The 13,846-nt window shown below is 41.4% G+C and overlaps 1 protein-coding gene across 1 annotated transcript in view; it reads right to left on the bottom strand.

Annotated features, from left to right (window-relative positions):
* Window positions 1-13,214, bottom strand: part of LOC137519016 (carbonic anhydrase-like) — a 71,076-nt gene extending 57,862 nt beyond the window's left edge. Inside the window, exons 1-3 of the mRNA XM_068237590.1 lie at window positions 13,108-13,214; window positions 11,835-12,027; window positions 3,759-3,956 (exon numbers count right to left, since the gene is read on the bottom strand). Of these exons, the coding sequence (XP_068093691.1) occupies window positions 3,759-3,956; window positions 11,835-11,868 (232 nt within the window). The 5' untranslated portion in view covers window positions 11,869-12,027; window positions 13,108-13,214. The remainder of the gene's footprint in view (window positions 1-3,758; window positions 3,957-11,834; window positions 12,028-13,107) is intronic.
* Between the last annotated feature and the right edge of the window lie 632 nt (window positions 13,215-13,846).

Here is a 13,846-nt window from a genome sequence, read left to right as displayed (position 1 = left end):
TAATATAGAGTATTTAAAAAAAAAAGTCGTTTCAATCGATAGTACTCCTTTAAATGTATCGTTTTTTTTCTTTGAACTTCAAAATCGATTTTCTCAAAAAGTATAAGGTCTTTTTGAAAAAAAAATTTCCTCTTGTTCCCACTGTTCTTCTTAACATTCCCTGCAAATTTGGTGTTTCTATCTTTTAAGGGGGCTGTGCTATTAAACGTTAAAGTCGGCAGGCAGACATTTTCTAAATGGCAGCAAAGAAGGCTTAAAACGATAAATATCGTTCAGGCAGAACAAAAAAAGCAGGTTTTAAAACGATAAATATCGTTTTGACGGACTGCGCCATTTTCTAACTTTATAAAAAAGATAAATATTGTTTAATAATGGTTTTCAATGAGGCGCCATTTTTATAGCGCCCGCGCCTGGCGCCATTTTTCACTGCTCCCCTTTTCCACATGCTCCGAGCCTAGATACCTTCAAATGTACTCTCAAAATACACCTTTTCGGACTAGCCTATAACTAGCTGTAGGTCACAGTGGAGGCTCACTCATCGTCTTAGGGCTGGTGCACACCGAGCGGCTTTTTGGGCGTTTTCAGATCCGCTTGCGGCTGCGGATCTGCTTGGTCAATGTATCTCAATGGGGTGGTGCACACCAAAACCCGCTAGCAGATCCGCAAAATGCTAGCAGATTTTTAAACGCTTTTTTTTATTTTTATGAGGCGTTTTGCTAGCGTTTTGCGGATTGCTGCTGCGGTTTTCAGTATAGTAGATTTCATATATTGTTACAGTAAAGCTGTTACTGAACAGCTTCTGTAACAAAAACGCCTGCAAAACCGCTCTGAAGTGCCGTTTTTCAGAGCGGTTTGCGTTTTTCCTATACTTAACATTGAGGCAGAAACGCATCCGAAATCCAAAAAATGCCTCACCCAGGCATTTTTCGTTTCTGCAAAACGCCTGCCGCTCTGGTGTGCACCACCCCATTGAGATACATTGACCAAGCGGATCCGCAGCCGCAAGCGGATCTGAAAACGCCCAAAAAGCCGCTCGGTGTGCACCAGCCCTTACTCCTAAGTCTCCTTTTTCTAGTGTCTCCATCCCACTACCCTCTAGCTCCTCAAGCTTCAATCTGAACCAAAGGATCATAGGGGCGTGTCTGGGACTAGGCTCTGAGTATTTAACAGCCTAGAATAGAGCACAGTCTTCTGGCTGACAGAAACTTCGCTAACAAGTGGTTTCAGCACTACAATCTATCTCGCGTCTACATAACCACAGCACTCATGTGCTAAGGTAGCTCTTTTCACAATACAAAAAAACATTGCTTAAGTCCACTCCAATATGTGCTCATGAAACATAAAGTGGGTACAGACTTCTCACAGCTGCCTGACATGCAAAGCATGACTAAAAAGCCATCACACCAGAGTATGCTAGTGATGATCAGCTGTATATCTCTATAGAGGTGGGAGAGAGGCAAGGGATCCCTAACTGTGGAGGAATACACCAGTAATCTGCTTGTAATATCTAACCCACCACATCACTTGCCCCCAGGTAAAGTCAGGCCTAGGGCATAGACAAGTTTTTTACAGAGTAAAGGCTTTCATCTAACCCCAAATACTCAAACAGCGCAACAATAAAGCAACATCTGCATATAAGAGCAATTTTCTCTGCTGGAGACCGCATTGTGCAATACAGCGCGGAAGGCATAGAGTAGCTCTGTGCTTTGCTCTGCAACAGAAGTGTGAATTGCAGGTATTATTACAGAAGCAGGCTACAGATTTACTGCCTTTTGTGTACACAACCTATCAGTTTCTGATAAGCCTGCAGTAACCTTGAGAATGTGTGCGTTTGTCACTGCACCATACAGGCTCTGCAGGTGGAAGCCACACAATATATGACAAGCAGGGAGTACGCGTCATTCCGTCACCATAGCACGTAGCATAGTACATGGACAACATACCATAAAGCTTTTATACAACAGTAAAAGATCTGCCTATGCCACACGCTGTCAGAATTATTGATTTAAAGGTCATTGCCTTAACCTTGTGTTTTTGCCCTTCTCACACTAACACAACACTAATTATAACAGCATGCATTGACTAGCTCGCTATTTACTGATCAATAAGCTAATATGCTACTTTCAAATCCTGCTTGAAGACCAGGAACTCAGAATAAGCTGCTGCGTTGCTGGGAAAGGAATCTGAGTATGAAATAACAGCAGAATAGCTACTGAATAGATCTGACACTACTGCCATTCACAATCCTGCTACATTCACAATATCATTAGTAAGACAGAGAACTGGGGAAACAGACTCCTGTGCTGAATCCCATGTGATCATTCCTCCCCTCACCTTCTCATAACTCATATTATCTAGGTCAATAGAAGACAGCAGGAGTCATCAGAAGGCAGGGGATGAGGAGTGTTTAAATGGGAGTATCTAATAAGAAAGCTTGAGTGATCTTCAGGATATTTTTGAATGGTCTGATTACAACTATTGACCTTTTTAACTATCTCCTACACTCAGAAGTCCAGTTTTCTGCCAAGAAAGTCTGACTCGCTTGATCACTACCTGCTAACTGCCTGTCCCAGCCAACCAAGTGGATGACCTTTAAAGTGAACCAGAGATGAAGCACCCTCATGTATTTTACCATATATATCAGTGGGAACATTAGAGAAAACCCCTACCTGGCTGTCTGTTTCATTTTTAACTGTTCAGCTTGCTTCTAATCAGCCCTGATAAAATCCCTGACAGAGCATTCTGTCTGGCTTAGCTATAATAACTCAGCTGTAATGATTCCTGAGCAGAGCCACAAGGGGGCAGGCTTGGGCTTGAAAAGACACCAGAGAACACAGACTCAGCTTTAATGATTCCTGAGCAAAGTCGGGGATTTTATCATGGCTGAGAGAAGCAAGCTGAACAGTTAAAAATGAAACAGAGCGCAGGATAGGTGTTTTCTCTAATGTCCCCATTGATATAAATGGTAAAATACATGAGGGTGCTTCGTCTCTGGTTCACTTTAACTCGGGCAACCTCAAAGAGAAAAGATCTGGACAACTGCCGAAAACATGCCAATTTTTGAAAATGTGAACAGAATGTAATTCTCTATATTCCTCTCACTCAAAGTTTAACTAATAATCAAGAATTGCTCTTAAAAGTCCAAATAGGAAACATTTAAAAAGTACACTTATCTCTTAAAGGATATCTAAGGCTGTTTGTTAAGACTCGTAACCACGCATGCCCAGAACATTCCTGGCAACAAGAGCACAATCAAGGCGGCACGGTGCTGTGTCAGCTGACAGCCGATCAACGGAGGGTACCAAGAGGACAACGAGTGACCTACAAGACTACATGGGGGCTGCAGTGTTCTCCCCAGATTTATTTTCCAGCCGGGTGGCATGAAATAGTAACCGGGTGGCATGAAAAAGCAGCTGGGTGGGTAGAGATGAAAATGTAGGGCAACTCTGCTTACAGCATAGGAGGTGGTGAGGAGGTGAGCCAATGACAGCCGGGTGGTCACCAAATCTAGCCGGGTGGAGCACCCGGCTAAAAGAGCCTGGGGAGAACACTGGGGCTGGAAGAAGCCCTAGGTAAGTAAAAGCAAACTGCTTAATTCCACCTCAGATATCCTTAGAGTAAGTCCACATACTTTTCCATAGATGCTGACATCTGAAACCTCTCATCCAGACCATCGCGGATAACCCCTCAACAAATCTTCACTGACCATGACAACTTCAATAATGACAAAGAAGGCCCTAAAGTTTATCAAAACTGACCTGATCTGTTCTCTGAATCATCAAACTCCACATTGAAGGAATGTCCATTGTTCAGGATGACTTTAGCAGTGGAGGGGTCATACTTGATGTGCAGGTGCTTCAGTGATGGGTCATGCTTGGCTTCATGTGTGTTAATGTTAATAGGAGACTGTTGGGCCCCCAGAGCAATGGGGAAGGAATGATGCCAAGTGTCAGGCCCTAGGAAGAAAAAGTGAAAGAAAATGTCAATTATTATTATTATGATGATTTATTCATGCAGTGCCAACATCTTCCGTAGCGCTGTACAGAGTACAAATCAGACAACAGAGGGGATTGCAGATACGTAACTAGTTCTACACACAGTACAATCAAAGCATCCAACAACACAAGTACAAAATACATACATAGTTTATGCTTTGTTTACAAACATCCAGGAATACAGGTGATGTGACTGATTACGAACTGCAGAAATATAAAAAAACTAGGGGGAGGAGCCTGCATGTCTATTACATGTCTAAATGTTTTAATTCCTGAAGGTGATATGGAGGCTGCCATATTTATTTCATTTTAATCAATGCAAGTTGCCTGGTTGTCCTGCTGATCCTCTGCCACTAATACTTTGAGGCTGAGTGCACACATAGCAGAAACGCTAGCGTTGCAGAAAACGCTGTGTTTTTGCCACTAATGGAAGTCTATGGGCCTCAGGAAAAAACGCATATCAAAAACGCATATGCGTTTTCGATGAGTGCGTCTTCAAAAAAATCAGGTTTTGTTGCATAATCTTCAAAATCGCAGAAAAAACGCACATAATAAAAGTCAATGGAAAAGCAATGGTATGCGTTTTACATGCGTTTTTTCTATGCGGTTTTGAAAAAAATGATGTATTTCCGCTTCCTGTTGTCTTCCTACTGATGTGCACAAAACTCAAATGAAAAACGTATGAAAAACACATATGAGTTTTGTATATGCAAACCGCAAACACACTAAAACAAACGCAAAACGCTTGTAAAACGAATCTGCGGTAAAATAAAGTTAACGCAAATGCACCAAAAAAAAAAAAACGCAGTAAAAATGCACAAAAAATGTACACAACATAGAATGAAACTTGACATAAAACGCTGCCTTTCATGTTATGTTATGTGTTCACCCAGCGTTAGCCATAGACCCTGAACAAGCATGCAGATCAGGCGCTCTGACTCAAGTCTGACTATTATAGGGCTGTGAATCAGATATTACTGAAGTCAAAGAATAAACAGGACTGCCAGGAAATTGCTATTGTTGAACAGGAAATAAATATGGTAGCCTCCATATCACTCTCACCTCAGGTTGACCTATAATCATTTAAGAGTTATGCATCTGGAACAAGTATTCAGATTTATGAAGATTTTCAAAAGGATATATACAGTCACTCTGCCTCTCTGTGCTAGGAATAGCGATGTATAATCAGCAGATTTTCATTGTTAGAGCATTGCAATTTATCGTAATAACCTGTCATGTTGGACTACTAAACAATTATCGACAAGGGAGTGCAATTGCTTTCTACTGTTCTTCCAGTTGTAGACGCCGCGCATCCATCTGCTGTTCGTCCTCCCAACAGTACAGTACAGGCTGCTTGGCTGTCTCTGAACAGGGTGTTTGTACAGCGAATATACCTAAACAATCATCCAGAACTTTGTCATCAGATTCAGGAATGATCACAGATAGTTCCCCGATTATGGTAACTAAGCCATAACTGACGTAACCTAACTTTCGTTATATATAAAGTATTATCTACAGAGGATCAAGATGTAAGCCTGGAATTGGACTTTAGAGGGAGGAGGGGTCGAGAAATATACAAATTATGGAAAATATGAAGAATATTTTATGTTCACAGAAACAAAGTATCTCCAACACCATTTTTTTGTTCTAGTTTAGAAGATGTTCCACCACTATTTACTAGGAAATTTCCCGAGTTCTGATGAGATGAAGAAAAATACCCAGACAGTTATATGAACAGGTTCCAATTATAATTAATAATAATAATAATTAATAATAATAATTAATCCAATTATATCAGCCAACAACAGTCTAGCTAATTGACACTTAATATACAAATATGCATTATTTAAGCAAAGGTGTGTATTGTCTTTACAGCACTTAGGCAAGGAAATAAAGCTGGTATTGATAAATGATTGAAGGCATCAATCTCTATTCAGCCCACACTGGGAATCGAAAAACGTTAACAAAATCACTGGGTAAGTGATTTTGGAGCAGTTGGATATAGAGATTCTTCAACACTGAAACACAATGGAGCCAAAATCGCTAAAACAATGCTGTATGTACCACGTTTGCAATTTCAGCAACTCACCAATCGCTGGCGATCTCGACAGTAAGAAAACTGCCATACACTTTACATTGCAGTAGCAAAACACTAGCGATCCCCAGCCATTGAAAGTGTTGCTGAAATCGCTAGTAAAACGCTCTAGTGTGAACTGGATGAAAAGGGATGTTTTTCCTATTTGAGATAGCCTCAATCAAAGTCATTTCACTCTACCAGAGAACAGCTGGAGAAGGCAGCATACTTGATGCACTAACCCTGCTCCGGTGATCTGTTAGAGGTGTTCCCACCACCTGTGGAATGGAACCGTGCCATGGCTGGATGGTGTAATGGTTAAGGGCTCTGCCTCTGACACAGAAGACCAGGGTTCGAATCTCGGCTGTGCCTGTTCAGTAAGCCAGCACCTATTCAGTAGGAGACCTTAGGCAAGTCTCCCTACTGCCTATAGAGCGTGCCCTAGTGGCTGCTGCTCTGGCGCTTTGAGTCCGCCAGGAGAAAAGCGTGGTATAAATGTTATTTGTCTTGTCTTTGTCATATCATATCCATTTATTAACCACGCAGGTTAATAGTGCCCATTGCAGTACCCTATTGTACATTCTTATATCCAGTTAAAAGGACTATGTGAACACAATCATTGGAAGTCACAAGTCCGTTCTACATGCTCATTTCCACCAGCAGACCTAATGTGTAATGACATTCGCTCCTTCTCCAAACCACATATCCCCCTAAAAGGAAAGGGGTCCTTCAATACTTCACTTCAACATATACCGCTGTTTTATCATTCTTGACTAGATAGTTAAAAAGCGTATTTTAATTTCAGTTAAAATACACACAACCTGAAGCGAAAAACGTATGAGATAATGAATTGTATGTGTAATACGGATAATGAATAGAACATTAGTAGCAAAGAAAAGAGTCTCATATTTTTATTTTCAGTTATATAGCTTTTATTTTTTATTTTTTTTATAACATTGCATCATATTTGCCATATTTGCACTTTACACACCACACTTTGTATTTTTAACTATAAAACAGAGCAGAGCTAATGACCTTTTGAACTTTCCTGCAGTAAAGCCTTATCTCAACCTGTCTCTCACTGTTTCTTGGTTGTTTAAGTGCTTCAGAAACCAGAACTGTATTCGACCCAAAGGTCAGAGAGCTCAGAGAAGCTCTTTTGCATAGATAACAACCGAAGTTTCTTGACTCATCTTGTGCTGGAAAACAATATGAGACTCTGGCCCATATGCAATTATTTTTTGCTCCTGAGTTTTCTCCTAGGAGATCATTTCCCAACTTAGAATAACTTTTCAGCACTTTGCGATTAAAAAAGTACCAAAAAGTAGGTAATCAAGTACTATCAAAATTATTTTAAGTATTTTCTTGCTTGCTGGTTGTTTGAAAGGCATTTTATTGACATGTTTGAAAATACCAAAGATAATTGCATATGGGCCAATTTTCTTGCTACTAATGTTTTATTTCTTAGCTGTACAACACATACAATTCATTATCTCATAAGTTTATTTTTGCTTAGGTTTGCTTTAAGTCAACAGTTAACCCCTGCACAACAGTGGTGCTCAGCAAGATGTCGGATATCCGAACTACCCAGATAATCCAAACTTTTTCCACTATCCGAACATTGAATAGCAAGTCGGGTATTTTTTAAAAACCGAATAGACTATCCGAGCAAACTTGGATTTCCCATCCATCTGAAATCCGAAATCTGGCGGATAGTTTTTTCAGATACCCGAGCAGAAGCCAGAATCACTTTGAATGGCAAAAATCAGGTCACTTCCAGTTTTTTATCTGGATATCTCAATCCGACCGGATATCCAGGATATTGGATTCAGATATCCGAGTTTACTCGGATAACAAAAAGTTTGGATTCGGATATCCGATTCGGATCCGAATATCTGGGTATCTGGATCTGAATCAATTCGGATTTTAAAAAGGGGTATCCGAGCACCCCTGCCCTGCATACTAGAATGAGTGTCAGTTAGTGATAGTTTGTTGGCTGGAGTAAGCAGATAAGCTGTACGTAGAACTGTCTGTCTATTTCCTTTACCTCATTATGACTGGGGAAGTTGCTCAATAGAGGTATTTATACACTTTGAAAGTAGCAGATCAGGAAAACGATTGATACCTACCTAAGTGTTATTAGCTGAAACCTGGTGTCATAGCATTTGTGCCATCACTGGCTGTGAAGCCATTGATCATGTAGTGCCCCCACCCACGGTCCCCCCCCATAGTTCCCATAGACATACTGTATGTATGTTCACGTTGATCAATATTTTTTCAATAACATAGTCAAGCAACAATCACAGATTTTTTTTTATGATATCAAACTACCAAAAAAAAGAAAATTGCCTCTTGGGTGCATGAGAAGGTACAAAACAGTTTTTATTGTAATATAAATTTAAATATACACAGAAAGATTTTTTTATGCTCTATACTTTTATTTAATAGAATGTCAAGTGTGTTTTAAAAAAAGGTGAATGCCGACCTCATGAGTGTTGAAATAGTTCTATTTTTTCTTTTGATATACTATACCATACCTAAATTTTAACCTAGGCTAATAATGCTACTAGTTTCAATATCACCATCATTTACATAAACATAGCATTTTAGAATTTAAACTATTACTAACTACAACTCTAGAAAGTATGTTTTCCAAAGGGGGGGGGGGGGGAGAGTAGGGGAAGGCAACCGCACCTCCCCTTCGAGAGTGCTCACACCTGGAAACTAGCATGTTTATTTATTTATTTATTTATTTGTTGTATTTATAAAGCGCCAACATATTACGCAGCGCTGGACATTAATTTAGGTTACAGACAATATTTAGGGGTGACAAACAGCAATATGACAATACAGGAATACAAGAAAACCAGATCACACAGCACAGTATGAGTACAAGGTAATGCTTAGTCAGTCACTGGATGGGAGCATGGAGTTAGGCAAGTTAGGTTCACTCAAATGCATAGCATGGGTGCACAGTAATAGAGGTGCATGATCAGGTAGGACACAAAAGGAGTGAGGACCCTGCCCAAAGGCTTACAATCTAGAGGAAGAAGGTTAGCTACCAAAAAAACATAGGAAGCACCTACACAGTGGTGTAGCTAAGGAGCTATGGGCCCAAGTGCAAGTCTTACATTGGGCCCCCCAAGCACTCTATACAATACAATTGATACAGCACGCCCAAACCTGCCAAGGACAACCACAGTGCCAGAGGAAATGGGGAACAGTTTGTTAATAATTCAAAAGGGATTCTGTCAGTTCAGGAGAAGCAAAAAGAAGAAGTAAAGCTTTTAGGAGGATGTTTTCAAAAAATGACTGAAAAATGATCAGAAAATGTCCAGAAAATGCTTGAAAAATGCCCAATAAATGCCTAAAAACGCTCAAAAAATGCCCAATAAATGCCTAAAAACGCTCAAAAAATGCCCAATAAATGCCTAAAAACGCTTAGAAAATGTAAAAATAATCTATGGAGGGTGAAAAATTGAGACTTAGAGAATTGAGGGCAACTATGAGTAATGAATGGAGTTCCCCTTTAAGGAAAGGTGGAGATTTGATAGATTGGATGCCTATAAAAAGCAGGAAGTGGTGGCCAGTGGGTATCCCTCATCCTGATGAAGATAGTCGTATACTATCGAAACATGTCGATGTGAAGGGCTCTAGGAGCATCCACGCAGTGTTCCTACATTCTGCAACAAAAGCACGTACAGTACAAGGTGCATGGTTGCATATGGGAGTTCTGAAAGCAGGAAATCGCATTGGAACGCTGGTTGGAACGCAGGAGCCCGGAAAGGGAAGTGACGTCACTCCCAACTGGCCAATCACCCGGAAAGCTGTGCAGCCGGAGCGCACGGAGCTGTAAGGAGCTTGCAAACGGACGCCATACCGGGGGAGCGGCGATACGGAAAGAGAGAGGAGTCCTGCTTGCGAGGCTACCGGCCGGAGCCCGCATGTGAAAATTAGAAAAGCTGCAAGACGCGTAAGTGACTGAACGCACAAGTGATTGAAAGCGTCCTTTGCGGCAGGTGGATAGACACTCTGAGATAACGGAGGGGACTGCTATAAACGCATAGGCGGATTGACCCAATACACTTATCTACACGGATTTTACTGGAGAATTTTTTATGGGGAATTTTTATTAGAGATTCAGGTGGCTCCATGGTATGCATGACAGTGTGCATGGCATGAATGAAGTTATATTGTTCGACTTATTATTATTTTTTTAGAAGACATATGCAGGAGGGGATATAGTGGAGAACTTTTGAAGTGATCTTGTATATGAAACCCTTTATGCATATATGGTTTTAACTCCAAAGGCTAGATATTTTTTATGTATAGATAAATAAACTATCAATTACAAACTTGGATACGAGCGCTATTCTCTGTTTTTTGTCAGTTTGTTAATAATTACTACTATTCAAAGCATCTACCAATAGAGAGCTAATACTGTGGTTGAGGGAGGGCCCCTAGGGGCCCCACTGTCCCAAGGTTCCCCGCTGCAGTCACAACCTCTGCACCCCCTATCACTACACCACTGCACCTACATCAAAGTATAAGGCTGAAATTGTATTATGCTCCTGATGGGGAAATTATTAATTCCTTTTCAATTACAGCTGTGATCCAATTCATCAACAGTGAGATTTATGCATCAGGAGAAGCACGCCATGTATTGTAAGACCTGACACATTTCTCAAGGTCAACACTCCATGAAAACACCTTGGCATACCAGGATGATTCCAAGTTTAATCAGTACCTCTTCAAAAGTTAATATTGAATTTGCAGGAGTGCTTCAGCAGACAATCCTGCTAATATTAACTCCTTCAGAGGAAGAACATCCATTACACTCTGTGACCTGAATAGACATATCCTCTCTGGGAAAGCCTTAGGACTCATTCACACTATGCGCTGCGCCGTCCGTTTTGACACACTGCACAAAGTGTACGATTCACAAGGCAACATGAAAGTTTTATGGCACCACGACATGCATTCTGCGCGATGGCAATGCATGCACGAAATCATGTTTGTGCATGCGTTTTGTAGTGTGAATGAGCCCTTATTATCGGATGGAAATGGACATTTCACCAACAATAAGTCAAATCCTTGCTGCATTTTATACGAAGGCTGCTTCACAACTCACAGTTATGTCTATGTGAGAATATCAAGGTCAAACATGACGAATCCTGGAATCTTTGCAAACAATCTGAATTTATTTTTGAAGGTGACTCATATAAATCAAAACTGTCCATTTACCATGCAGCATACAAGTGTCTATATATACAGAGGTGGAAAGATAGTGCTCTACGTGGAAGAGCAGCATTATTTTCCGTGAAATGAGGATGTTTTAGAGAAGTGCTGGGGAAATGTTCCTCATTTGTCATTACGATTTGTAGGACGTACTGCGGGGCCAGAATGTCAGAGAAATGATCCGCTCATTGAAAGTCTTCCAGATGCAATTAGTTTAATTTCTGCTCCCGCTGCTGCAGTCCAGTGGGAGCCTCTATGAGTTAATGAAAAGGCAATCCACCGCAATGAATAAACCAGGGCACTCTAGTTATAGTAAGTGGTCTACAGGCACTGACACCCACTCCATAAGGAAGGCTGTAAACATTAAAGATAGATGATGTCCTGACTGATCAGTCTAATAAGCTTCACTTAAGTTTATGGGTCTAGAAGTATGTCCCACCACCAGTTAGGACACCAAAGACAGTTCTTATGAGTAACGCTCTAAAGTAGGTGTGAAAAGTAGGGTGACACCTGTCCCCATCACTCACCATTGTCAGGACCGTATCCCCAGGAGTGTGACATGATTAGCTGCTCTCTGCTGCTCCTGCTGGCCAAGTCTGTCCTCTTGATGCCAGTGAGTCAGTGACAGCCACCAGGCTTCTTCTTCTGGGGTTTTATAGGGTCCTACCAGCTCCATCTCACTCAGACCACAGTTGGTGGGATTGGCTCTCAGAGTTCAGCCTGTTTAGGGGTGGAGAGAAAAATTAACCTCTTTTTGTCTCTTCAGGGTGACAATGATGATGATGACGACTTTGGTTCCTCTAACAGTCCCTTCTTGGTCACGCCTCCCACTTGATCTCTAACTTCTGTATACACAATACACACATACAGGCTGAGCACTGCCACGTCTCAGCACCCATAACAAGGTGAGACGCTTCCAGAATTGACTAGTGTGACTCATGTTTTTCTTCAGACAAATCCAAAACACTCATAGCTGCATGAAGCAATAGTAAATGGCCAAACACAACCATTGCACCTTGCACACAGCAGGGTGCTGCAGGTGGGACAGGACCACCAACTGATACCTACTGCAACCCAAGTGCAAATGATGCCTACTGCAACACAAATGCAACTTCACTGATCTGCACTCATTAGCCAGGCTTGTCTACAGAAGGTTTGGGATAGCACAATACCTCAGAACATAAAGTTCCATTCAGAATCTCATCCAATAATTGCTGGAAATGCTTCCTATCATCCCATTTTGCTCAGCACCCTGATGACAAGTACTCCTCAGGGCAAGTCTAGGTCTCCAATCACAGTCAGTTCAAAGAGGCTTGCAAGATTTCCTTCCTTTCTGGCCAGATAAAGTATCTCGGTCAAGGTCACGTGTAGGTTTATCTCCAAAGTGACCCTCGCAAATTGCAGAGCTCAGCCTTCCAACACTCGCAGCCATCCCCGATCAGCACCAGATAACCAGAGACAGCGCTGGAGATCTGCCTTCTATGGCTTGATGGGACGCTTGGAGGACTCCAAAGCTTTGCATTCACCGAGAGATGCTAGCGGGGGAGATGCACGGAAGTCTGACAGCCAGAGGAATACAGGCAGCAGTATTAGCAGAGCAATGGCATCTCATGTGACAGATCGTATGTCTCATCCACACTACAGACCTGCGCTCTCCCTCCACACCTCTCAGCAACATCTAATCGATTGAGCACTGTAGGATCCTTCAGACACTTGCTGAGCACCCGAGTACAAGGCACGGTCTATAAAAAGCAGAGGATGCTTATCCTTAAATGACCTCAACTCCCTCCCTGCACCTACCTTTTCTCTAGTGGCCTCCTGCAATCCAAAAGAATGCTCAGCCGCACGCATCGCATTGAATCAAACATTGACCTTGTCGTTCTGAGACGTGGAACTGCGCTGTGTGATCTATTTTTTAATTAGGATAAGGATTACGTTTTGTATGCTGTAATATGCTGTCCCCTGCTGGAGCAATTGGAAAATAGCAGCATACAGATAACATGGTTTCTCTATGTAGTGTGATTCTGTTTTCATTCCAGCATGTACATGACTCAGCAGGTCCACCTAGCGGCCAAAGAGCAGTCAGTTCGTTCTACTTTCTTTCCCCACAGCTCATTAGATTCAATAAATGGTGATCATTGATTGCAAACATTCAGTAGACGGTTACAGCAGAACTCATTGGATTAATGGAACGGACAATTTATTTTCCACGGAAAGCCTTGTAATCGTTTTTAAATGTAGTGTGTAATTAGTGATCCATCTGCATATATAATATTGGATTTGCAACCTGTAACAAACATTTTATCATGAAATGTGAGTGGATGAAACAGCTCTTGACAGTAACTCATAACTATCTTCCTATCCTCACATATATGCTAATATATAGCCCTATATTACTTCCCCAGGTGGGGAATATCTTCTTAATGTCTTCTCAATCTCTAATATTTCTCCATACAATTAGCTCCTATTATCCTCCCAGGCCTCGTTTTTCAACATCGGTACTTAAAGAGAGCCCGAGGTGAGCTCATAGAAAAAAAAT

Source organism: Hyperolius riggenbachi, chromosome 5 (assembly GCF_040937935.1).
Source record: "Hyperolius riggenbachi isolate aHypRig1 chromosome 5, aHypRig1.pri, whole genome shotgun sequence".
Taxonomy (NCBI): Eukaryota; Metazoa; Chordata; class Amphibia; order Anura; family Hyperoliidae; genus Hyperolius; species Hyperolius riggenbachi.
The sequence above is the reverse complement of the archived record's forward strand: the minus strand, read 5'-3'. Positions and strand labels throughout refer to the sequence as shown.